The sequence below is a fragment of the Oreochromis niloticus genome, linkage group LG19 (genome assembly GCF_001858045.2).
Source record: "Oreochromis niloticus isolate F11D_XX linkage group LG19, O_niloticus_UMD_NMBU, whole genome shotgun sequence".
In the NCBI taxonomy this organism is placed as follows: domain Eukaryota; kingdom Metazoa; phylum Chordata; class Actinopteri; order Cichliformes; family Cichlidae; genus Oreochromis; species Oreochromis niloticus.
In genome coordinates this window covers 5,902,046-5,929,172 of record NC_031983.2, presented here as the reverse complement: position 1 = coordinate 5,929,172, position 27,127 = coordinate 5,902,046, and the positions used below count along the sequence as shown (strand labels likewise).

General features: G+C 41.6%; 1 protein-coding gene across 2 annotated transcripts in view; it reads left to right on the top strand.

The window, feature by feature from the left end:
* LOC100699141 (protein jagged-2) overlaps positions 1-25,611 on the top strand; it is a 51,163-nt gene extending 25,552 nt beyond the window's left edge. Inside the window, exons 6-26 of one of the 2 annotated variants that reach the window (XM_003451191.4) lie at positions 5,048-5,178; positions 6,042-6,161; positions 6,289-6,402; positions 6,542-6,655; positions 8,587-8,700; positions 9,983-10,029; positions 10,585-10,758; positions 10,858-11,008; positions 11,113-11,277; positions 11,547-11,660; positions 12,141-12,254; positions 12,345-12,458; positions 12,555-12,671; positions 13,184-13,211; positions 14,004-14,089; positions 14,638-14,751; positions 15,405-15,520; positions 15,627-15,887; positions 16,901-17,032; positions 20,599-20,758; positions 22,268-25,611. In XM_003451191.4, the coding sequence (XP_003451239.1) occupies positions 5,048-5,178; positions 6,042-6,161; positions 6,289-6,402; positions 6,542-6,655; positions 8,587-8,700; positions 9,983-10,029; positions 10,585-10,758; positions 10,858-11,008; positions 11,113-11,277; positions 11,547-11,660; positions 12,141-12,254; positions 12,345-12,458; positions 12,555-12,671; positions 13,184-13,211; positions 14,004-14,089; positions 14,638-14,751; positions 15,405-15,520; positions 15,627-15,887; positions 16,901-17,032; positions 20,599-20,758; positions 22,268-22,773 (2,992 nt within the window). In that variant the 3' untranslated portion in view covers positions 22,774-25,611. The remainder of the gene's footprint in view (positions 1-5,047; positions 5,179-6,041; positions 6,162-6,288; positions 6,403-6,541; positions 6,656-8,586; positions 8,701-9,982; positions 10,030-10,584; positions 10,759-10,857; positions 11,009-11,112; positions 11,278-11,546; positions 11,661-12,140; positions 12,255-12,344; positions 12,459-12,554; positions 12,672-13,183; positions 13,212-14,003; positions 14,090-14,637; positions 14,752-15,404; positions 15,521-15,626; positions 15,888-16,900; positions 17,033-20,598; positions 20,759-22,267) is intronic. The other variant, XM_005455921.3, reaches the window with a different exon arrangement.
* Positions 25,612-27,127: the final 1,516 nt, after the last annotated feature.

Below are 27,127 nucleotides of genomic sequence, written 5' to 3'. Positions count from 1 at the left end.
TTCCTTCCTCATCCCTCTCCAGCAACAGAGAGGCACCGTACCTCCCCGCAGTCCCTTCCCTCCACCACCCTCTTCCAGTGTCTGGAGCCCACATCACCTCTTCCTATCCTGGATCTTGTTATGGCTGGCACTCTTATGTTAGGAAGTGTGGATTCCGCGCACAAAGCTACAGACAGCAAGCGGGAATAAAGACAGGGGGCACTGAGGGCAATGTCACTGATTGCTAATGGTAACTCAAATTATAGGTCAATATACAGTCTGTGAGTACCTTGAATATAAATATATAATAAGGTAATGAAGTCCATTTATACAAATGACACAAAGTACATGAAATAAGAAATACCAATTACTTAAATGACATTTTACGTGTCAAAACCAAGAGAATTTACCTCACTACATATAACCTTCATTATGCTTTGGCTGACAGAGGCTAAGAGACATGTCATCGACCCCATGAAAATGTTGAGTCACTAGGAGAAAAAAATTTATTCCCTGAGTGGTTGTTGAGTGGTTCTTGTGGGCAGATTGATGGTCACTAACAGACGCAGTCACACGTCAGTTTCTTGAAAGATGTCGATTTGTCTGCAAACCTCAATCTCATAAAAAAGGAAGTGAACAATGATCGTCTTCAAAGTAAAAGTTTTGGCTGACCACAAGTTAAAAAGTTAATGAAACCGCTCTCCATGTACGGTTTACATTTTCACTACACCGTGACTGTGACAACCTGCTACTGACCAAAACAATCACAAGGAGGTTGTATATATATTTGTGACCAATTTCATGTTCTCCAACTACCAACAACTCTCAGAAAACATTTTTAAACCAGTTGGAGAACACACACTGTTGTCTAGCGGTTGGCAGCTAGCAATTGGCTGTACGTTACCTGAGTAATTTAGCCTTGATAATTCATTGGATGAACGTTCTATGAGATACCAAAAACAACAAATCAGAGATGCTACTGCTCCAAAAAAATTGTATTTCATGGCTCCCGTGTGTTCATGAAAAGTATGAGACCAGTACTTCTACACCAGCTACAGTGTTGTTGCTTAAAGCAACAAGCATTTAAAAAAGGCTGATGAAGCATTTACAGCTATGTGAACAGCAGAGATGGCAGCAGAGAGATATTTAGATTTGATTACATTTGGAACTGAACTGTACATTTAGACAGAGTGGAACACAAGCTTTAAAAAGCCAAACTACACACACACACAAACACACACACATAGTGCCAAGTATTTGGAAACATCAGGAGAGCAGCGTTGACAGAAGGGAGGGAGGGAGGTTAGGGTTTTACACTGTGGCAGGTTTGATTAGGTTTGATGAGGCTGACATTTCTCATTGAAAACGGCCAGAGGATTGCAAGGGAAAGCAACACCCTGGAATGTGCCTCAACATGTGATTTGGAGCTTCATCGCCGTCAGGAGCGCACATATGCGCAGCGCTGAGAAAGAGAAGAAGCAAAAGAGAAAGAGAGAGTTGAGGGATAGTTCACATTAATACGAACACATAACAAAACTGTAAGCGTAACTGTGTGAGAATAAAACTAAAACAGACACACCTGACAATAAAGGTAACACTCTTGAGCACAGAAAAACTGACATGAAATAAATTATGAAATAAATTGCATTTGAATGGTTTATTTGTATTATATATTAATGTTAAGGTTGAAACGTCAAAATTTATTCGGAAGAAAAACAAACAGTCCCTTGTCTATCACACCAACTTCGTACTTTAGCCTTAATCGATCTTTAATTTAAGTGAATCCACCGTCTAAAACAAGGTGTTTTAGCTAACTATGCCTTCCCTTTAAGCCAACTTTCTTACTGGATAACAGCAGGTGAGTGGGGCTCCTGTGAGACTAACCTACTAAGGGTATCCCCTGTCTATGACATCATACAGGTCCAAGAGAGAAAAAAACTGTATAAAACTTCACGTTTAGAGCAGTTTGAAGTCTTCTCATGACCTTTTGGCTCATGGGGATCACTTGCATATACACTGCCTTCATTATTTGAGGTAAAATATAATTAGCCCCCTTTCAATGGAGTCAGTGGAAAAGTCTTAAATGGATCCAGCCACTTCCACTTTATTTTGATGGATGATACAGGCCCTTTAATTAAAAATCTAATTTCACCGTTTACAAAACACGTAAATCTAATAATGTACACGGAGGATCGTTTATTCAGAAGACAGCCACCTAAGCCGCAAATATGTGCCTGTCAAACGTTACAGTGTGGCTCAGCCTGTGGTGTCAGGTGCAAATTGATTGACAGCTCCATAAAAATCACACGTAATGCGATCTCGCAAAACAAACGGGCTTGTATTAATATGATTCCAATAGAAAACCGTGTCAGAGCGAACGCATACCGAACAAGTTAGAGCGAATGTGATGTCAGAAGAAGTCAGAGAGGAGGAAAAAAAACAGAAGAAGAAGAAGAAGAAGTAGTTGCTGGGTTAATGTCTGGGAAATTTGGACGGAAGAGAAAAGAGAAAGAAACAGGGGGAAAAAAGCATCTTAGCCTGGCAGAAGGAAACTAAAAATGTGTGTTTGGGATCTTGTTTCTTACACACAGCGCATTCACAACCTACGCTCCCTCATGTGACACTACTAAACATGTAGCTAGGCAACAGCAGGCTAAGTCCGTCTGCTGGATTTGGGCGCGAGACTTGCCTGTAAATAATTCAGCGGTCCCACACACAGACACTCACACACACACAGCCCCCTCTACCTCGGCCCACCGTCCCGTCTTCAGGGTGTGGTTTGTCTGAGGGGCAGCGGCGGGGCGTGGGGTTTTGTGGTAAAGGAGGGATATTTTAGGCCCTGGCTTGGCCCCCACGGCCCCCTCCATTGATGGGACAGCAGCAGCCCAGTGACGGTGCTTGTGGGTAATGCCACCCTTGGCCTGTGGCTGCCCGAAACCATTTCCCTGCTCTCCCACACTGCAGCCAGACAGGCTGTCCGCTCTGCCACCGCTGACAGTGTGCAGGGCACTGCTGCCAACCGCAGAGCCGGACAACACTGCATACAGTAGTAAACAATACATAGCACTGTCTCCCAGACACATAAACACACACATATGCATAAGTGAATTGCACATACAGAGCGAGATCAGATGAAAATTGCACTCATGCATACAGTTGAAAGCATTTCAGCTTGCAAGTTGTGCATGAGACCAAACTGTCTGTGCATGTTTTGATGTAATCAGAACTTGGTCACTGCTCCATTTCTTTCTTTGTTTTAAGTGTGACTCTGTTTGCCTGATACCCCATACAGGAATTCCAAGCTTATTTAATAGGAAAGGTCACAGGCTGCAGAAAATATGTTGTTAGCATTTTGCATGAATTGAGTTTAAAGAGCATTAGAGCAAACTTTGAAATTAGCTACCATAATAAATGTGATCCTGGGTCAAATAGGCTTTATTCTTTTGGTTTCTGATAGTTTTCCTGGACACCAGGGCCCACTCACATTCATGTGCTGTCCCGCCTGTTATTGTCCCAGTGTACTACAGCACATCACAGCAGGATACAGAGACACATTTCGTTGCCTTTTGGTCTTTTGGTCGGCTTCCATTTTGAAGTGTTTGTGAGAGTCGAAGGAGAGGAGGGCTGGTTGGGTGGGGAGGTGGGTTTTGCGCGCCCCAAAATAGCCCCATCGGAGAAATGACAGGACAGGTGGGGCAAGGTTACCGCTGGCCTTGGAATAACAGAGCGCTGCCATATACCAACAGATTAGCTAACCCTGTGCCGGCCTCTGCTTCGAGACGACTAAGCCTTGCTCCACAAAAAAAAACAAAAAAAAAACACCCGTTCCAAAGTTTGCCCTCAAGCCACGCTCACGGCACAGGAAGAGGGCAGAGAGCAGACACGGTGTGCATGACGTCTGTGTGAAGAAATGCACAAACAAACAAAATGGGCGGGGCTCTTAGAAGGTCACTTTTCTCTTTTATCGACAGTATTTTGTAGATTACAGTATTGCCTCTGATGATATAAGTAGTATTATACACCAAGGAAGGCTTTAACTCTAATAAAAGTGCAGGTTTTTTGCTAATACTTAATACTTGGGAGTTTTGCACTAATATGTGGGCAAAATGAACAATTTGAAAACTTCTGATGAGACATTATGTCTTGTTTCAAGTGACTGTTGGACTTTTATATTAGCGGTGAAGTCATGTTTCATATATAAGTGCTACAGCAGTAAGACAAGCTAGTTTTGAATAATTGACCTGAAACTTTGTAGGAAATGTGAATGAATGTGCACATGAAAGTAGGCATGACGGGATATTTGCAGACCCACACACACACAACACACTCAGGAATGTCCCCTGGCACTGCGTGTTCTATGATTAGGAGTGGCAGCAAACATGTCACTCACCTCGATGAAGATGCTTTGTCCTGCTGTGATGTTCAGCTGCAGTGTCACAGTGGTAATGTGTGGCTCAGTCAAGTACAGTGACGTTTGTACTCGCTGACCCTTCATGTATGCAGAATTCTTCCCTCTCTGAACTCCATAAATTGTCCTTTTTTTGGCACCCGGCAGCATCCCTCGTGTTCACCAGGCATGTCCCACTGGCACGATGGCATGACATCAAGTGCTCCTCAGTGTTTCCCGACATCGTAGAAGTATTAAATGACTTTATTGTTAACAATACGTAACTATCACTCTTTCTCAAGGCTAAATCCTCCCACCCCCCACCCTTTCCCCTCGCATTTTTAAGCGTGTCTGTGTGCCTGATGCTCCCTCGAGCTGGTTGTGCTATTAAGAACACATTCTTATTGTGCGTGTGAAATAAGAGGCACTTATTTTGCTAATAAATACACTCACCCACTGTACTCCCTCTTCTCTGTGTGCTTTTATTTATTAGTAATGGCACAAGTAATTCTGTCCTCAGGAGCTTAACTGTCTGTACCCAGTTTTCGGGTTTATATTGCTCCTGATTGAGGAAAAGAAAGAAGCGAGGAGGCAAAAACAGCCTCCCAGGTGTGCTGTTTGCATCAACAGCAAAAGTATTTGGTAATAAAACTAAGGACATTTCTTTTCTCTGTATTGCAGGTGTAACTATGGCTGGCAGGGTCCCTTGTGTGAGGAGTGCTTGCCATACCCAGGCTGTGTTCATGGTACCTGCAAGCAGCCCTGGCAGTGCAGCTGTGAGAAGAACTGGGGAGGCCTGCTGTGTGATAAAGGTCAGAAGTTAAATATGTTTTCTAAGATCTAAGATATCCATCTTTAACATAGCCAGAATTTCCAAGACAAGCAGATCTTCTTTTCATCTCCTGTCTGAAAACAATCCTTAGGGTTATTTATTACAGACGCTAGCTCTGACGGGACCTCGTTAGTCAACACAGGATGCTTGTTCTGTGTGCACTAATTGACATGTGGCAGTATACCTCCGTTTTGTGGGGAGGGCAGCAGCATATAACTTGAATGGAATTAATTAAGTCAGAAACAACATGAATAGCGTGAAATGGAGGAGCTGGGTTGGAGGTGGGTTGACAAGTGGCTTGCAGAGGGAGCGACTGCTTAAATAGATGCTTGAGGCTTATTTAAGCTGTGATCTTAAAAATTAGTCAGTAAATAAAAAATGTCCTTGGGTTGTAGTGATCAAAGAAAAATATAACTGTGACAACAATGTAAGCAGACATAATAGGTCATAAGAGGGATTTCACATCTCATGCCATTTGGAGCTGTCCATCATTTCAGTTGTCCAGCTTTTTGGAAATAAAGAAAACCTGTTGGTCCTGTAGGACTTTGATCCTTTGTTGTTGGATTCACCTTGGCCTCATGGGGAGACTGGTCAGGATGCAGGGTAGTGAGATAGAAATGCCCTACATTCATCATTTTGTAGGAAAAAAGTGATGGTGGCTGATGTGTTTTGGAAGTTAAAGAGCACAGAGATGCAGAATAATGACACCTCAAAGCATTTAATTATTATTTTTTGGTCAGGGAGGCTTTCGTACGTAACAATTTTGCTGCTAGTTATCTATCAGATAGCTTCTCCCAGAAATATCACTTGACACACACATTTTACTGTTCTGTCTCTGTGCAGATCTGAACTACTGTGGGACCAACCGACCCTGTAAGAATGGAGGAACGTGTATGAACACGGAACCAGACGAATACCACTGCGCCTGTCCGGATGGCTACTCTGGCAAGAACTGCGAAATTGGTCAGAGTCTAAATACAACGCAAAATTTAGGTTCCAAGAACCTTTGCTTTGGGCCACAGTACATTTGGGACAAAGCTCAGAAGAAACTCTAAAGAAAATCTAATTAGACATTTGACTTTCTTTTTAGCGGAGCATGCCTGTGTGTCTAACCCTTGTGCCAACGGAGGGACGTGCCACGAAGTCCCTACGGGGTTTGAGTGTCACTGTCCTGCTGGCTGGACTGGGCCAACCTGTGCTAAAGGTGAGAGGTGCAAAACTGTCTAGGTATTTCCCAGGTATGGCAAATATTACTTAGATGGATGCATATAACTATAGTTTTCTGTACCACACTAAAGTACTGTGGCTGTGATTGTAGCTTTAACATACGTCTTATATTTCAGACACTGATGAATGTGCCTCCAGCCCCTGTGCTCAGGGTGGGACATGCATCGACATGGAGAACGGCTTCGAATGCCTCTGTCTTCCACAGTGGACAGGCAAGACCTGCCAGATAGGTATGTCTGTCTGTCTCCATCTAATGAATGATCTAAAAAAACAGCTTTTTTTTGGCTGCTCAACATCATGAATTGATGTGTTTTTTAAATAAAACTAGGTATCTTTTGGATAGAAGCTTTATAATTTATATATTCTTAATTTTAAAATCCTAATTTGAAAAACCACTGCATGCTAGATGATATGTGGTGAAGCCAATGTGTGTGGCACCTATGGTGAATTCCATGCATCCACACTTGCGCGCAGAGTCACAGCATATCTAGTTGTTTGTTTATCCTGCCACATCGTTTAACCAGCAGTATAACTGCAAGAGGCCCACTAATTTCATGCGTGTGTCTGTCTGTGCATGCGCATGCCCAGCGGAGACGCTCTCCGAGCATCGTCTGCAATTTGAGCCAGGTGACTTGAGTAAAGCTAAAAATAACCCCCCGCCTGGCAACTGCTAGCCTTGGGAGCAAATCTACTCCACAGGGGGGTTATCTTTGGCTCCAGACTGGCCGTAACAGTGGAGTATATACGCTACGGTGAGGCAACGCCCCAGCATAGCGGAGCCCTCACACCCTCCGGCTTCAGCCAGGAAACACTTTATAACCTGTAAACATACACAAGGAGCAACCGAAATGCAGCGGCTTGTGTTACGAGTCCTGTTATTCTCAGAGTGCTTCCCCTTTCAGGGAGCAGGGTGGTACCTGTGGGAGAGGGAGATGAAGTGAACGTGTGCTTTAGATCGGGGGGAGGCTCGGGTTTTGGGAAGGGGTTTGGGGTGTTTAGTTTCAGCAAGCTAACAGGTGCCGCTTACCTCCTGGGAGTAGTATTAATGCACTGTGAGTTGGTTTATAGTGGGCAAGGCGGCACGGTGGGAGCGGCAAGTGCTGCCTCTGAAACTGACCACTTGGAATGCCGCAGGTTGGCCCTCAGGGAATGCAATAGAGAGACATTAACCCCTAGGGGTGGGGATGAGGACAAAATGGCAGGAGTAGGGGGAGGCAATGGAAAGCAGTGGAAAAGTAAACACCCATCCAGACATGAACTTTACGTTGTAAATGTGCTGGGAATTTCATGTTTGAAAACAACCCAGAGTATTTGGGATCATTTAAAGTGGTCTGATTAAATATTACCTAGTACACATTACATTTATTTCAGTGTTCATTTATTTAAATAAATCAAGTCAAGTCAAGTGGCTTTATTGTGATTCCAACCATGTGCAGTGGTACAGTTCACAGTGAAACGAGACAACGTTCCTCCAGAACCATGGTGCTACAAATGACATATAACAGACAATCAACACAGGACTACATAAAGTCCAACTGTGCAAAAATTGCAAAAACACAAAACAAAGACGATGCAACACCGGACAGAACAAAACGATACAGACACAAGACAACAGATGACAACAATGACAGTGGGTTGTGCAAATGACTGCACATTGTGCAAAAAGTAACTTGATGTGTCATGTATATAATAAGTGTAGAAAGCTGTGAGCAATACAGGAATTAAATTAAACTTACGCTGTGGTAGGGCGCTATTGAAGTGTTTCCAGTAACCATCAAAGCACCAAAATTGGTTTTGGAGACAGCTCCAAACAGGTCTACAAACAGCTTATGCCCAGTGTGGATGACAACCATAAATCAAGGTGTTGGAAAGAGTTACCATGAGTCAAATATTACAGGATAATTCGCAGCACTTTGAGTTACCATGGAGCATTTTTTGTTCCTGAAGTCTGCGTTTAAAGCCCATAAATGAAATGAAAAAAAAAAAACAAAAAAACAATGCACATAAGCTGTCGCTAAAAGGGAAGTTTGGGAAAGACCTTCGATCTTTGGCCTTCATTTCAGTGGGCTGTGTGACGGGAGGCTGTGCTTGGTGACGGGCTTTCTGAGCAGGTTCTTGGCTTTAATTCATTTTCTCTGTGTCTCTCATCTCCATTTTTCAGATGTAAATGAGTGCGCGGGGAAGCCGTGCCTCAATGCTTACGCTTGCAAAAACTTGATTGGTGGATATCACTGTGCCTGCTTTCATGGATGGGTGGGCCAGAACTGTGACATCAGTTAGTATCAGTCCAGCAGATCATTAGTCTTTAGCTCTTTCCAGCTACCTGTAGAAAACGGAGCTAAAACAGAGGCCTCTGTCCAGCCAGCTTCTTTTCCACTGTAGCAGTAAATCAGTGTTTGTTCTCATAGACGGTTTCTCATGAAAATCTACATCATGTAATTCCTATTTCAAAAATAACCAATTTTTCAGGAAAAATGGTCTTTCTAGATGCTTTCTAGAAGCACTACCAGCATAGCAATATGCTATTAATGTCTACTGATATCAAAATTGTTAGCAAAATTCTAGTGAATTCCAGTATAATAGGTAACGTCTTTTTATATCTGAACATAGTATTTACTGCAGTTATTTCTTTTCCCGAAATAAAGAAAAAAATATCTGCAGAAAAAAGTCACATGGGGTTTAAAAGCATGCTAGTTTTAACCTGTTTTTGCGTATTTTTAGCAAAAAAATGCCACCAAATTTCTTTCTTTGGCAAGTTATTTAATTAATCATGTTTATTAAAGATATATTAAATAATACATTTATCTTTGAGCTTTAATTTTGGAAAGTCCAATCTCTAATCTCAGTGGTAAATGTAAAAGATTTATTGGCAAAACAATCAAAACTTCCCCTTAAAATATTACTTCTTCCAACAGTAGAAAGCACATGTTCATATTATGTGACCAAAACATTTTGACTTGAATTTCATTATGCTTTGGTGACACAGGTGTGCTGTGCTAGCAACAAAATGGGTTGCTATCCAGTATAGTCCTTAATAATTCATATGTATATAGTATATTTTACATTGTACACATAAAAGTCAAGAAGAGTTTATCTTCTTAGAAAGCACAAAAAGAAAAAAGAAAAACATCCACTGAGAAATCCAGAGATTTGCAGATGGCGGTGGAAGAGAAGCTTGTCGGCCAAGGAAGCTGGGCTTTAGCTGTATTCTGTCTCTTATATACCTCCCTTACGGCTGTGTACCTGCTACACACTGGCTCACTCTTCTAAAACTATAACTACAATGTTTTCCCAAAGTATCAAACTTTTTTCTTAAATTGCTTAAACTCTTTAGGGTTAGCTTTTTTTTCCCTCTGCAAGTTAAATTTCGTTGCACATTCTCACAGCTCATCTGCACCTCTGAATCTGCAATTCTTCCAGGCATGGAAAACTTTGCTTTGGTTTCATCGACCACTTTCCTGTAGCAGCTGCACGTTACATCGTTGAACACTGTTCTGCCCATTTTTTCAAAGTCAGTTTCAGATCTGACATTTTTCTTGTGATTGATTATTCAACAGATATGAACAGCTGTCACGGACAATGTCAGAACGGAGGGACCTGCAAGGTGAGACTTCTTAGTTCAAACATAATGAGGTCTTTATTGATTTTATTTTTGATGTGATGACAGTAACGGAGAAGTAACATGTTTATTGTCAATCATCCAAGTACCTGTCAAAGCATAAAAGAATAAGCTCAAGGCTATTATGACTTTGAAAGGTTATCAACGTTCAATGACTGAATGAGTTTTTGTGTTTTGTTACACAAATAAACAACAAAACTTCAAATATGGACTTGGGTTTGGCCTAAGATAGCCTGTTTCAGATAAATCAAGAATTAAAGATAATGCCATGTATGGTATTGATCAAGTTAGTCAAGTAAGCTGCATCAGCCTGCTGGTTAGTTTTGCATCTATTACGTAAAGAAGGTGTTGGGCTGTTTCTGACTGAACTACTGTTTTTTCCTTATAAACTGAAATATTTGGGATGTGAAACTTTCCAAATGTCACAGCAGTTATCATGGTGAAAGTTTTAACATATCTGAATAAAAGTGACAGTTTAATTATCCTCTATAAATAAAATGTGTCAGCAGACATTTTGATGACTTCTTATCTTTGTACCAGGAGTTGGCTAGAGGCTACCAGTGTGTCTGCCAGCCAGGTTTTGGGGGTCGGCACTGCGAGGTTCAGAGGAACTGGTGCAGTAGCAGTCCATGTAAGAACGGCGGGCGCTGCCACACCCTGCTGCACGGCTTCATGTGTGAATGCCCACAGGGCTTCACTGGAACAACGTGTGAGGTAAGGACTAAATCCAACTTATATAATATGCAGAAGACAGTTTGATGCTTTTGCTGTAGTTCTATTTCACAAATGCATTTTCTGTTTTTCTTCCTGAAGTTGCAGAACAACCCCTGTAGCCCAAACCCGTGTCAGAACAAGGCTCAGTGCCACAGCCTGACCGGTGACTTCTACTGCAGCTGTCCGGATGACTATGAGGGCAAAACCTGTTCAGAGCTCAAGGACCACTGCAAGACCAACCAATGTGAAGGTAACCCAGCATCTTCAAAAAAATGTACCAGTCAGAAAATTGTGACAAATAATTCGAAGGCTCTCCCCTTGCTGATCATCTCTTTTTCATTTCGTTTCCCCAAGTGATTGATAGTTGCACTGTTGCCGTCACAACTAACGACACTAAAAAGAGGGTGTGGAACATCTCATCCAATGTGTGTGGACCGCGTGGCCGCTGCATCAGCCTGCCGGCTGGGAACTTCAGCTGCTCCTGTGATCCGGGATTCACTGGCACCTACTGCCATGAGAGTGAGTCATTATTAGCTGACCCACCCACACACACACACTGACTATATTTATCATCAGTTACCATCACTGGGAACCAGATAATTCTTACGGTAATTCAGACTCTCACTTCAGTAATCATGACTGTCTTAGTTTGGTCTACTTAGTTTGGTGTACAGCAGAAGGAAGGAAGAATCTCAATAAACAAAATGTGAAAGACAAAAATCAACAGTTTTGATCTTTGCTTGAAAATTAACGGGGTATTAAAAGAACTCTTCTCTCTTTGCCTGCAGACATTAATGACTGTGCATCATCTCCGTGCAAGAACGGAGGCACTTGCATCGATGAGATCAACTCCTTCAAGTGTTTCTGCCCAGACGGCTGGGAGGGCAGCCTCTGTGATGTTGGTGAGTGTGTGTAGGTGTGTGGATTTTTCTCAGTGTTGGTGTGATCAGTAGCTCAACTGTACAAGCTGTAAAGGAGAGCCTTGCTGAGTCATGCAGATTATGAGTCACAGCCATGGGAGACACAAGACGAATGACGAGCAGTTTGAGGATCTCGCAGAGGACTAGAAGATTTGAGATAAATACAGGTGTAAAATGTAACAATCAAGCCAGCTGACAGACTCAAGTCTATTTTGTGCTATGTGCTTACAGACAGTACACACATTTGCAGATGACAGTCTATATTATATTTGAAAGGAAAAGGGTTAGGTTTAGACAGAAGTAATTTATTGGTGAAATAAACATTGACAGTTTTGAGTGCAAAATACTATAATCTCTGCCAAGACTGAAGAGTTGAACCAAACTATTATCAAAACGGATACGTTAGGACGGTAATCAGTAGCTAAAACGAGTGCACTGAGTTGCTGTCTGACTCTTTTCCAGACGTAAACGAGTGCAGCAGGAACCCCTGTCAGAATGGAGGCCAATGTGTCGATCTGCTTAATGACTTCTACTGCAACTGTGTAGACAACTGGAAAGGAAAGACCTGCCACTCGCGTAAGTTCAACATGTGAGCCAACTCATTAAATAGACACTTTACATTAAATCAAAAGCTTAAAATTTTTTCCCCATGCCATCCCGGTGTAGGCGAGAGCCAGTGCGACTCCACTACCTGCAGTAATGGGGGAACTTGTTATGACCATGGAGACTCCTTCCTGTGCAGCTGTCACTCAGGCTGGGGTGGCAGCACCTGCAACACGGGTCAGACACCAGCCTCACTTTTGTTTCACTGCAAAAATACAGTTACATTAATGATTTATAGATTTTTTTTTTACTGTGTTTTATTTGTTTTTTTAGCCAAGAACAGCACCTGTGATTCAGGTCCTTGCGAAAATGGAGGGACATGTGTTGGAGGGGGAGACGCCTACACTTGTATATGCAAAGACGGCTGGGAAGGACCCACATGTTCACAGAGTATGCAAAGTTTTGGGTATTTCTTACATTCTCTTACTAACCAGGATACATGCAGATACATGCAATGTATCTGCATGTATCAGTGCAGGGGTGGCTGTGGCTCAGGTGGTAGAGCAGATCAGCTATTGATCGGAAGGTTGGTGGTTCGATCCTTGGCTTCCCCAGTCTGCAGGCCAAATATCCTTGGGCAAGATACTAACCCCGAGTTGCCCTCCAATGCGTTCATCGGAGCATGAATGTGTATGAATGTAGTTTACGTTGCACTTGAGTTTAGAAGTGCTTGTATGAGTGGGCGTGAATGAGGCATGTTGTATAGAGCGCTTTGAGTACTCCGGGAGAGTAGAAAAGCGCTATATAAGAATCAGTCCATGTTTAAAAATCTATATACTGTTATAGTATCAGGATAAAATCAGTTACATATGCTTGTTGTACATTTATACAACTCACTAATTCCCACCTATGGATTATACAGGTTTCAAGTTTTAGAGTTAATTATGTCTTTCCTCTTGCAGATGTTGATGACTGCAATCCTCATCCCTGGTAAGATATGGAAATATTTTGCCCTCTAATGATTTTCAAAAATGTATTGGTGCTACAATATATCAGTGTCTAAGGAAATCTGTATGTGATGTGTTTTTGTTAATGAGTTTGAGGTTGTTGGTTGGTTGGTTACACAAAACAACACATTCTATTATTTTTTTGTTTTTTGCAATTTATTGAAAAAATGACAAGTACAGAAACTTGTTGAGGTCTTGGGATTCTCTACATCAGAGAAGCTACCCTGGACAAAAGCCTTCCCTCCCCCTTGCCCTCCCCTTCAATGACTGACAGGTGGATTAGTGGTGGTTTTGGTTTTTTGGAGAAGGCGGTGGATGAGGAGGGGGAGAAGTGCAGGAGAGTGTGAAGAGTCACCCCTCTGACCATTCACCGACCTCGACCTGGGAAACATTGTAAGGAGTGAAGGTGTTGAGGGGTGTTTGGGGGGCTCGGTATGTGGCCTGGGCAGATTTACATATGAAGCCTGGACATTGATCTGGGATCAGCTTCAACCTGCTGCGCCTCAGAGGCACTGCAGACTCACAGAGCAGAGCGTGGGATAAATCAAGGCTCCTAAGCTACACATATCTACCCATTCACCCATTTTCCATCTATGCGTACATTTTCTTATCACTTTTGTGTGTGTGGGTGGGGTTATATGGGTCAAATTAGAATATTTACTTACCAAGTACAAAAAAAATCAGAGAGCTTTTGTTAACATCAAAAACTGAATATTTGTTTCTTCTAGGTTAAATCCACTTTTGATTGACTTGTTTGGGTCTGTCTCCTTTGTAGCTACAACGGCGGCATCTGCGTGGATGGTGTGAACTGGTTTCGCTGCGAGTGCGCTCCAGGATTCGCTGGACCGGACTGCCGCATCAGTAAGTCCCTGGGAACTGGAAGGGGGCATGAGGCTGGGGTCAGATGGGCGGGGGTTCAGGGGTGAAAGGCCGCAGCGAGGGAGCGTGAGCCGATTGTTTCAGGGCGACAGATTAGGAAGCCTTTCAGGAAGACCGTCTTAACCTCTCCCCTCTGCACCGAGCGAGGTCAGAGCTGAAGTTCGTCAGACAGGTCTGTGCGCTCTCCCGTGGCCCTTCTGGGAGAGAGCTCTTCAGAAAAAGCCCCTGCTGAACCAAAGCATTATCCTTTTAAAGAGTTTAAAACCAAACCGGTACATGAGCCATTGAAGAGAACAAAATCTCTGCACTTAAAAATACTTTTTAGTTCTTAATGTTTTTAGGTTGTAGTTTTCAACATTCTGTGCGCTATAATCTGAAAAGATTCTTCTCACAATGCCTACAATGCTTGCTTTTTAAATAAAGCAGTCACAGTTGTTACAGTGAGTCACCGGGACTTGTCTAGACTGGTCTATGGTGGGCATTATAAGTTTAATAATTCTCTGCATGCTGCCTGTGGTTTTCTCTTTCAGACATTGATGAGTGTCAGTCGTCTCCTTGTGCCGAAGGTTCAACCTGCATGGACGAGATCAATGGCTACCGCTGTCTTTGTCCTCCGGGACATGCTGGACCTCGCTGCCAAGACTGTAAGTGCAATAAATAGCTGTTTATAGAGGTTCATAAGATGATGGTTTAGACGTAAACCATATTTTTGTCAACAACCAGATTTGAATCATTTTATTAAAGAAGACCTATTATGCTCATTTCCAATATTTTTTTGCTTGGACTTTGTATTAGAGTAGCTTTTCATTCGTTTTTCACAATTAAAAGTTTGTTTTTATTTAGCACCCTTTGTGTGACCTTTGGGTCTGAAGCCTATACATAGATCCCTTGCCCCTCTATTTAAGCTCCCTTTCTTCTGATTGGCTGTCCCCAGTAAACGGAAGGTCTTAAAAGCAGGAGGGGCTAAGACGACCATATTTGCAATATCCTCTGTCTATGACATCATGCAGAGCTAAGAATAGAAAAAGTATCTGAAATGGAGTGAGCTTTTGGCTTGCAGGACTACATCGGTATACACTGAGATTATTATCTTGAACTTTCACCATTTTTAATGTAAGCATTCACTACTCTGATAGGAGGTACCGTGTATGACACAAAGGAAAGAGAATAATATGTCCACATAGGGCAGCTCTATGGCTTTCATGTTACTACAGTGAACTCCAGCAGATTAAGGATTATAACTTTAAGATTACATTTGACAACTTCAATTGTTGCTTTAATTCCTTCTTCTCTCCAGTCATCGGACTTGGGAAGCCATGTCGTCACGCTGACCTGCAGTTTCCTCACGGCAGCCGCTGGGAGGAGGAATGTAACACATGCCAGTGTGTCAACGGGAATGTTCACTGTTCCAAGGTTAGGAATACGAGAATGAATCGTAATTGCTAAATCTAAGCTAGCTCGTTATTAGCTAACTGAGTGTTTGATGTGGACCCTCTCTCTGAACGCTGAATTCCTCTAGGTGAGATGTGGCCGTAAGCTCTGCATCCTCCCGAAGGCTCTTCCACCTCCCGAAGCAAACCTTCCGTCCTGCCCCGGAGGTCACGAGTGTGTGGAGCACCAGTTCCTCACCTGCTTCTCGGCACCCTGTCATCAGTGGGGGGTGTGCTCAACGCCAGACCCCCCTACACCTCTGCACACCCAGTGCGAACCCAACAGCGGCTATCTGGATAACAACTGTGCTCACATCACACTGATCTTTAAAAAGGACAAAGTGCCACAGGTGAGTAAATCATACAGAAGTAGGAACTTGAATCGTTGTCTTCTGAATTTTTTTAAGCTTGGTCTGTGGGTCCAGCTACAAAAGCCTTTTATGTCTTATGCTCCTGTAGTCTTCAGATGAAGAAGACTTTAGTGGCACTGAATAAAAATCTGTGGTTTTACATTGCAGGCACAGTTCACATAAATGTGATTCTTAATGTGTTCTCCACACATTTCAAGACTTTATTAATATTAACACATGGCTTTTAATATAGAGGACACTTTTACAAAGGGACAGGCGCTGGATCAGCTCTGTACTGACCAGAATCTTTGAGTATTAGCAGGGGGAGGGGAAAAGTTTGAGCTTAGGCTGAAGCATTTACCCAACCATCAAACACTATCTTTCAAACCTGGTGATGTGCAGTGTCATAACAAAACACTGGAAATGATTGTCCTCCCGCTGGGAATTGTTGACATTTGATAATGGCAGGAATTATCAAATGCTAACAATACAGGGTGGGAAGAAGATCATAAACAGTTATTTTAAATGTCCTGTTTCTTTGAATCTGGAACCACACACGCAAGAGAGCAGACTGTCTGTTCTGTTGCCCCGCCGCATGTTTTTATTTCCTCTGCTGACAGTCTGATGTTTGATAGCGTGTCTTATCCCATAACTGCTTGATTCAGACAGTGATGTTCGGAGGTTTTGTAGTTAGGTTGAACATTTTTTCAGATTTGGAAATGTTCCAGAACATGTGAAAACATACAAATGAAGATAGTATGACTTTTACATGACCGCTCTATTCTTAATGGTCACATTACTTCAGCACCTGGAGGCTGTCTGGGTCATTTAGTGTGCCTGTCGGTCATGTCTGAATGAGGTCTTGTGAATGGGAACAAATCTGCTCCTCTGACAAAGTGCTGATGAGGCAAGGTTCCCCCCCTGCTGGGGGATGCTTTCGGATTGAATGCATGTAAGAAAGACTTAGAAGGAATGAGAGGAATTTGTTCACCAGTGTTGTCCGTGTGCCGCAGGGAACCACAGTGGAGAACATCTGCTCGGAGCTGAGGTATCTCCCCGTGACTCGGACGCTTGCTGAGGAGCGGGCATTGCTCATCCTCTGTGACCAGTCCTACTCCACCAGTGATGCCGTGGAGGTCGCTTTGGTAATTATTACACACACACACACACGCACTGTGTGCACTTGTCCCACAGTATAAGACTGACTTGTGCCTTTATATTTGAAAAAGCAAAGAGCATTGGTGAGAAGTTATAGGATGACCCCAAGACAGGAAAAGGAAGAAAGAAACGTTTAGAAAGTCTGTGAAGGTTCTCAGTCATCCAGGTCATCGTAGTCTAAGGAGCTTGGAAGGAAAAGCGCCTGGACTTCTTTAAGTTGCTTGAAGATGTTTCACCTCTCATGCGAGAAGCTTCTTCAGTTTGAAATATGTATCTTTATGAAAATAATTCATCCCCCATTATGGCTACTGCATCCACCCACTACCATGATTCTGTGGAGATGCCTCTCTGATCTCCAATCCTGCTTACACAAACTTCCACTCCCAGTCTCTCCTCCTCACTTGTCCCTTTTTTTCTTCTTCCACTTTATTGAATCGTACATAATCCACCACTGCAAATTGTTTCCAGTAGAGGACAATAAAATCAGATCTTTTTTCTATTTTTGTTTTATTTCCTCCTTGTTTTAGAAAACAGAGAGAGGAAAGAAAGAAGTATTAGATGCTTCTAACAACATCTGGTTAAGATTTAACTTTACTTTTGGGAACTTGCCGATCTTGCTCTCCTTCTGCGCGTTTCTTTTTCTTCCTCTGCATCTTTTTTTCCCCTGTCTTCCTTATCTTCTCCTTTAATAGCTGCACAATCTGTCTGATCCCATCTGTCTCCCTTGCTTGCTTTTATTCGCCCTCCTTTATTGTTCCCCCCTCTTTGTTTTAGTTTCTGTATTTCTCACTCTCGGCCACCCAGACTTGAGGGAATCAGTCACATCTAAGCTCTTAATGGAGGGGATTAGTTTTTGTTCCTCTGATGTTTGCAGGCCTGTTTTGAGCGACAGATACAGGAAAAGGAGTGGTGAGTCTGACATCCACCCAAACTCCTCAACAAGGTTTTCATAAAAAGAAGGAGGAAAAAAAATAAAAAGCTCACTCCCACTTGTTGCAGACTTGTGTTGCAGTGATATGTCACTGCTCAGTTTCAAGTGCGAGTGAAATCTTTGTGATCTGAGAGCAGGCTTCAACCTGAGCGAGAAAGAAGTGTGTTGCGTGTTTCATAAAGCTTGTGGGGACGAGTGAGGCACGCTCGGTTTGCCTTGGTTTGTGTCCCCTCTAATATGTTGTGGCGTCTTCAAGTGTTTTTTAAGGAAAATCAAGGGATGTTCAAGAAGTTGTGGTAAAACATTTGAAAGTGTTGCTCTCTACTTTAATTTGTTTTATCAGGCAGTTGAGTTGTCCGTGGGTGCTGCACAGACCTTTGCAGACTGATGTCCGTTTGTTGTAGGTGTGGCAGTGTTGAAATTATATACAGATATGAAAAAACTAGTAAGGTGGGAAACACTTGTTTATGTTCATGCTGTGTTGGTCCTTTGCTTTAGCACTTGGCATGGAAAAACAGTCATCATACATAAGGAACTTTGTTGGAGTGTTGGAAATCATTTTTACTTTTAACGGTTTTTTGTTCTTCCTCTTCGTGGGGAATTCCACTGTTGTTCCCATTGCTGTCCAAGCCAACTTTTCTGTCTGCTGATAGCATCACGAACGTTTGGCTCGATGGTGCTGGCTTTTTGGAGGACTGCTAACGTTTCTCTGCGCTTGTGGAGTTCCCTCTGTCTTTGTAGCCATGCATTCGATTCAGTTGAGTTCTGTTTATATACCACCAAATCATAACAACAAGGCACTTTGCATTGCAAGGTAAAGACCCTAAATGACCCCAGAGAAAATTGCAACAATCAAACAACCCCCTTTGAGCGAGCACTTGGTGACAGTAGGAAGGAAAAACTCCCTTTAACAGGAAGAAACCTTTAGCAGAACCAGACTCCAGAGGGGGCAGCCATCTGCCATGACCAGCTGGGGTTGGACAAACACGAATCAACACCAATGAACTAAACACTAAATGTGTTTTCATCCGCTGCTCAAGATAGTCCCAAATATTTGCAATTAAAAAAAATCACTATTTCCTCCTGTTTGAGCCATTTTTTGCAGAGGATTACCTTTCCCGCTAGGTAGAAATAGTGTAAGAGGATGTGGACGGATTTTTCTTACAGCTCTTGGAGGAAGCCCTGTCTACATGATCAAAACTACGACTAAGTTCTTGGAACTTCAGCTTTGGGATGTTTTAGCTCCTGCTTCAGGATAGCCGCTTTCTGGCACAAGAGGAACTTAAACACTAGAACAGTGATTGTTCTAGAATTAAGAACATGTTGCTGACACACCAAGAAACGATATGCTGCAAAAAAATGTAATCAAGTGTGTTAGATACATTTACCCTCAAAACTGGAACAAAATATGGTAAAAATAAATAAATAAATGCTTCAATAGTATCTAGGTGTTATTAAGCAGACATGGGACAGAGGAAAAACATTTTATAGTTGATTCATCCCCATCAGTTATCTCAGACCTCCACACACAGTAAACAATATATAGAGAAAATGAACAACTCTAAAAGATCTCCGTGCAGAGTCTACAGCATGCACGTTGTGCACTGAGCTCAGTATCTCTGCAATGTGATCTGTCAGTCAGTCTGGAGGTTGGGTGTGTGAATGAGCTGCTGATTTCCTCAGGAGAAGAAAAAAGGAGTGTTTGTCCCCAGGCGAGCAGGGAGCACAGCTGGCCTCTTTTCTATTGTTTGTCCTAATTGAACTACACAGCACACAGCTAATCCCCCAACAACAGCCCTGCATCCCCAACTCCACCTCTCTGTTCTCACCATCAGCACCTTATTAGGCAATTAACTCCACCCTCTTCGGTCTCAGCGGGGGGCTGGGTTCACAGCCTGCCAGATGTTGGGAGGAGAATCTCTTTTATTCTGACGGATGAATGTGGTTTTTTTTCTTCTTCTTTTTTGTCTTCTTACATGGCCTCGAGCGAGTCTTTGACCATTTGGCGAATGGGACTTCTTTTCTTTCTCCGCTGCACTGAGGGAATCTGTGTTTTGCGAATTTTTTTCCTTTTACCTACAAATCAGCTTTTCTTTACATCGCTGAAAAGCTCTATTCAAAGAGCACTGAAAGGTTTGAGGGAGTATTTGTGTTCCCTGTAATGAAAAGCAACTGTCAGATGTTTAAGAAGATGTGCATTACATATTTTAGTGTGTGCACGGATCATGATTTGATTGGACTTGCTCTGCTATTCTTGTCACGATGGTTCTGTTTTTGCTTATCTTCTGGGTTTGGTTTGTGAGAATCAGACTTTCTGGCAGTAGAAAACTAAACATGACACGATGAACCTTTCAGAAGAGGCACAGAAATGATGTGATTTTAACCAAAAATGAATGCAATGAGATGTTCTCATGTAATCTAGGATTATACAAAAAGATGTGTCTTCCAGGACCAAAATTAAATGAAACCATTAATTCCTGCAATCAGCTATAAAAACCCTAAACTTTCTCTACTCCAGGCCCGAGCTATACCCATCACATATTCAAATCTAAATGGTGAAACAAGTTATTTTGAATTCAAAAGAGAAAAAAATCTTACGGTTCCTGTTCTTCCTCTTTGCAGTCTTTTGAGCAGGACGGAGGATCGAAAGACGGCGACTGTGGACAGATCCAGAAGGTGGCCAGCGCTATCACCAGTGCACTGTCCAAACGCCAGAACAGCACCATCATTCTGGCAGTGGTTGAGGTCAAAGTGAAGGTGGTGGTGGAGTGCCCTACTGTTGGTGAGTTACACATCGGTTCCTCTGTGAGAATTAGATTACCATATTTTTCGCACCATAAGGCGCATCGGATTATAAGGCGCACTGTCGATGAACGGGTCTGTTTTCATACAAAAAGCGCACCAGATTATAAGGCATCATAAGGCAACAAGCATTAGTATTCATCCTCCAGCTTCACTGTTTGTATTATGCTAACATAGCTGTGTCGCTAACGATCACTCATCATTATATACCAGCTAGCCCAACCTCAGTAACCCAACAAACATCACTGCTGTTTAGTTTTCTGTCTTCATTTATGTTGGAAGTGATAGCAGGGCTGTGCATTTTAATTACATCAGAAATTTCTCAGTGGGAACATGGTATATCATGTTTAGGTGGAAACTAGCGAGCTAACTTCCTGCTAATCTCCAAAAATTGATTCTGTTCATCTGGACGTAGCGTTTTGTGGGAGAAACGTTTCGTCACTCATCCAAGTGACTTCTTCAGTCTCAGCTAACTGCAGGTTTCCCCAATCTTATAAACAACTGTTTATAAGATTGGGGAAACCTCCAAAAGAATCAACTTTTGGAGATTTACTTACCTGGATGACTGAGCATGCATCAAGACGTTTTGAAACTTCCTGCTAACTTCTAACTCCGTTAAATTTTATAAATTCTGTTTTCATGGATGCCTGGATGTTAAACTTAATTGTTACACCTGGTAAAGCAGCAACTCTGATCATTTTATTAAAGATGAAAGAATTTAGACAGTTTTTAAACTCTCAGTGATGCTGCAGTGTTCGTTTGACTTTGGGACCTGAAGCGGATGGAGTTTTGGATTACTCCACGAGGCTCCTTACTACGGTAGCCGTAATGCACCGACAATCCATAAAGCGGTGCGGCTTCGTAGCTTAGCAAAGTCGTACTAAAACATTTTTGGGCAGATTTTTGAGCGCCGTGTACCACATAAAATCGGTTCGAGGTCAGTAAGCACAACCAGAATTTATACATAAAGCGCACCGGATTATAAGGCGCACTGCCAATTTTTGAGAAAATTAAATGATTTTAAGTGTGCCTTATGGTGCGGAAAACACGGTAGATGATACACTGTATCTGTTTTTGCCAAGTTAGATGACGACAAGGTCACCTTCGCTCAAGGGATCTAAGGTAAAGGGAACATTTAGTTCAGCTCCTTGTCGCTCCTTTTTTTTAACTTAAACTAACTTGTCCATATATGAGTTTTATCTTTATCATATTTGCTACAGCCAGCATTTTTGTCCTATTTATCACTTAAAATTGTGTTGTGCAATCATGAATCTCACTGATTTTACAAAATTCTATACAATCGCTCTCTGGCCTCTGATCTGCAAGAAAAAACTGGAGCGGTTCCAAATTTACTTAAATTTAGTTATTATATTCTGTACAAAACAATAGGTACATGCTTTTTTCTTAATTTTGCCGATGGTATGATACATCTTTGTAACATCTTTAAATGCAATGATCTCCTAATATCCCATTAAACATTCCTCTTCAGGTTACCTGATCCCAGTTTTGTGCGTGGTCTTCAGCGTTCTCTGGATCTTCTGCATCGTTGTTTGCGTTTGGTGGACCCGCAAGAGGAAGAAAGAGCGCGAGAGAGCGGCCCGATCTGAGGAAACAACAGTCAACAACCAGCTGGAGCCGCTGCGAAGCAACGCTCTCAAGGATAACCGCGACAAAGACGTTCAGTACGAATGCAAGAAACTGATGGGTCCCTCTGACAGGACGTGCGATGGGGCCGAGGGTGAGGAGGACGGGGAGCACGAGGGGGATCAGGCGGAAGACGAGGAAAGGGCGTTGGGCATGGGAGACAAGTATCCACCTCAGAAGTGCACCATAACACAGGACAGGGGAATGATGGGTAAGGGAGGGATGATTTGTACAACGCGCAGCGGTCCGCTGAAGGTGCCGCACCGGACAGCGTACAGCCCCAAAGACAACCGGTGTAAAAACCTGAACGCCGCCAAACTCAGCGAGGACATTAAAGATCACTACGTGTGAACCCCACACAGGAAGAGGAGGGACCTTCTGAGTAAAAGGAAGAAACTGCGATGTCTTCAATGTCACTGACTTTTCAACTCTTAAAAGCACCAAAAGTGAAGATTACAGATGCTTTAATTTTATATTTTTTATTTGCCTCGCCTTATTTAAAATCTTCTTCTGCAGCACAGATGTTACTATACAAAAAAAAAAAAAAAAAAAAAGAGGCATGAAAATTAAACATCACGGCTTCGGGATTTCTGGATTGTTACACTGTTGAAATCAAGAATTTTCTTTTCACACTTCTAGATTTTCTGTTTACACACGTTTCTTTTTTTTTGCTTCACTAGAAAAAAACTAACGCTCATGTTTGTTTCTTTGAAACTTTGGAGATTTAACTGAACGTCATTGGCTGGCAGCTGTTAACGCCGTTTCTACTGCGTGGCGTGGTGCATTTGTTTCCTGTCTGCCTTAGCCCACACCTGTGGGCCTTTTCTACACTGTCTTCAAATCATGTGTTTTTATTTAAAGAAAAAAAATACTAAAAACAAGTTTTATATATATATTTAAGTTCTTTGAAAGTTGGCACAAAGTAACCACTGTATAATGCCTGGCATGATTTTTTTTTCTTTGTTTGTTTACAGTCATAAACATCTTAAAGGTTTATATATCATTTGAAATAATTGGCACTACTTCCTGCAAGTCTGCATGATTATTTTTCAGCATATTGCTTTGGTAGAAAAGTGCCTTCAGCTCCTATTTTTACTTCTTTCCTTCCTCTTGTAGACTGTACGCAGATTTTAAGTACACAAAAAGGGAAAGAAGTCCTAACAACAACTCGATCGCAGTAAATGCTGTTTTCTTCTTTGCGTTGTACATATGTAAATATAAACAAATGGCTGTGTATATTTGAGTTTAATAACTTAAGTGATGCTTTGTATCATAGTTATTCTAAAGAATAAGATTGTTTTGTGGTTGTTTCTTTCTTTTTTTTTAATTATGTCATTCCGTTTATCAGTGTCTGTTGACACTACGACAGGTTTTAGACAGATTTTTCAGTGCCCGTGGTCCCACTGAGTCATGAAAACTTGTTTAACGAGAAATTAAGTGTTGATTGTTTGTCTTTATGTTTAGAATTACTTGTTAGAGAGCTGATCCCAGACCTGCCAGTCATTGGAACAGGCTACAAGGATCAGCTGGGTCATCAGTGCTACAGCTACAGGAACTCCATCATTAACAGTCATTTTCATCTCACTGGAGACCTCCAGAGTGAAACTTTATGAGCATTTGCAATAGTCCCCTTTTATTATTTTTGATATTTTTAATTCTACAAATTCAATTCTTAGTGTATTTTTGGGGGGGGGACATTTGATTTTTTAAACTTCGGTCCCTAGGTTTCATTATCACAGTGTTCAGGACTAGTATAAAGCTAGTCCTCCAAAAAATATATTAATATGACTGATGTTATTTTGATTTTATGCCATTTTGTATCCAGATAGGTTCTAATTTATGTATTTGCTAAATTATGTTATTTTCTTTCATTTTCTCCACATTGGACTTGCTGTAACACACCATTGTCATTTATCAGTTAATGACTCACTCATAACTGCTGATCTCTACCTTCTAATCCACATTGTTCTTTTACATTTGAAACAATCCGAGTAGATCCAGATCCAGGTTTCTTTGTTCAGGTTTTCCTCAGTATCATCACTCAAAATGAGTAAAGCTGTTCCCGAAAGCACTTCTTAATTCATTAATGTCATACTCCCTACAGAAATGCATGTACTGACATTTGACATCAACATCATCATCATTTTGGCATCACAGCAGGCAAGCAAATTGAAGAATTTTGATATTTGTCTTGTCAAAAGCAAAGGCGAAGCGCTGTATGCTATAAATGATTCAGATAACTGTTTTTGCGGTTCATTTTGGGTGGTTTCTGTTCATGTCTGGCAGAATGGAAATATAATTTCAAGTTAAGAAAATAAATATGATGACAGTTAAAAATTCAAAGTTTTTGACTGACGGTTCTGAGGTGCTCTGCCACATGCTGCTTACGAGATTATTGGACACCAAATGGCAAAAAGGACAACTTTGGTGAATCTTTAATCAGCACTGATGCATCTGATTTCTATTTTCAGTATGTAGAGGACACAGGGTCCAAACAACTTAAAAGCCCCGCTGCCAGTCTCACTTAAGCCTCTTAGTACGTGAGTTACAAATTTATAGTTCTACAGTCTGCTGACAGCAGAGATGCTGCACAGAGCAGCATGGTGTTAGCTTCAAACAACTCCACGGTAATCATTCACCCAGGAGAAGTGCTGTTTAGCAAGACACTGAAACCTCACCACAGACAGTGTGTTGTGTGAATGGGAACCTGCTTGCAATAGATGCGTCTGTATCCTAATGTTTTTTCTGTTTAAGTACCACCTCTCCCTGTGTGTATCTACTCTGGTCTAATGAAGGGAACAAGTTGTATTACTGTTAATGTTGTTTGACTGTTGTGGATGTTGTCCAGTCTGTTTCTGCACTAAGAACACACAGGAAGAGAAATGTTTAGTGTTACCTCCACAGCAGTTGCAGGAGGGGGTTGGGGGTCAGTTATCGTCACTGTTTGCAGATGAATATGATGATTTTTTTTCAATATTTTTTGTTAATGCAGATGCATTCATAGAAAACCCAAATAATTTTTCTGTCAGTAAATTTTTACTTTCTGTTAGCCCTGCACAGAGGGCTGAATGTGTAGAACATTGTAATTATTTTGTACAATATTTGGTAAAAGTCTTGGTTTGTTAGTGGAATTTTTTTTTGTTTGTTCTTAGAACAATACTATTATTTATTAAAGTATTTTATACCAAAGTCTGTTTTGTGTTGTCATTTGTTAAAGTTAAGATGTTTGAGACAAAAGCTGTTATTGGCTACTGCAAATGCCCTTATAACTGGACCCTTCACTAAGGTACTCTTGAAGCTTTCATTCACCTTCCATTCTGTAACTTGTTCATTCTAGACCTTCAAATTCATACTAAAGTGTTTCTATGTATTCATTGTAAAATTCCAAGTTCCATTTAGTTCAAATCAACACTTTGAAAGGGAATGTTTTACATTTCTATTCTAGAATTTTACTTCATACTTAAAAACTCCAACCTCAATTCTCGAGCAAAGTTATATTCATTCTATTTTAAATCCCACTCAATTACCTTTTTTTTCCTTTTTTTAACCTTTTTTTTTTTCCAAATTAGAACTTCTACATTATTTTATTATAGTATGTCACTTTCCATTCTAGAACTTCATTCCCTCCTTGACTCAAATTCTCACTGGAACTTCAATTTTCATTCAACAATTGTATTTTACAGTTTGCAGTTTTTTTATTTGCAGACCTAAATTTAAACCTACTGCATGTTTTTGGTGCTAACCTAGTTTTAAAAAAGGCACTGTAATCAAGCAAGTGTCAATCAGCTGACGCTTCCTTCCTTTTCAAACTAAAAGTCTGTCCACTTTAGGTCACACATAAACTGCTGTATTGGTTCAATATTTGCAATACTTTGCAAAATGTTTACAGGGAGTGTGATTAAACTCTCCTAAATGAAGTTTGTTCCATAAACTGAATTTTTGCTTATGTTTCATTTGTAAAGTGTTACGACCCGGCTCAAAAGCCGCAACATAAAAAAGGAGATGAATACCAGAGTGTTAGTGAGAAGAGGTTTTATCTTAAAATGGAATAGCAGTTTGGCTAAAATGGCTAGTGCCACCAAGGCAAAGACAAGTGAGCTCTCCGGGAAGCTTGCCTCAGGTATGCTTTTATCCACACCTGCCTAGGTGTGGCCAATTAGCACCAGCTGAACACATTGAGATGATTAGGGGCTGCAGAGGGACGTAACAAAAGGGTTACAAAATAGGTTTAAATTTCAGGATTTCACAATATGAGTTGTTTTACCTTTTTTACTTTCTACATTTCTAAAAAAGAAGAAGAAAAAAGTACACATTTTTTCTGCAATATTTTCTATCCTATCTTATTTCTGTATGTGACACCCAAAACATTTCTTTAGCCATGCGGACAATTGCCCAGCATCAAGCTCCCGCTTCATTTAGCACCAAGCCAATAAGATAAGTCCTTTGCATGACTACATCTGCCCCTTTAATGACATGGTGGGAAATGATTAACAGTAGCCCGCTCTGCATGAAAGCCTTCCAGCAGCTGTGTTGGATATCCTTAATGCTTGGTGGGACGTTATGTGCTATGCTATGTGTTCATTAACCCATCAGTTGTTTTGGGAAGAATGGGAAATGTGTCTGGAATCCTGGATGGCATGGCTTTCAGGTCACATGCACGTTCAGCGCACATTTGCTGACCTGCTTGGAGTGGAGCACAATGGGA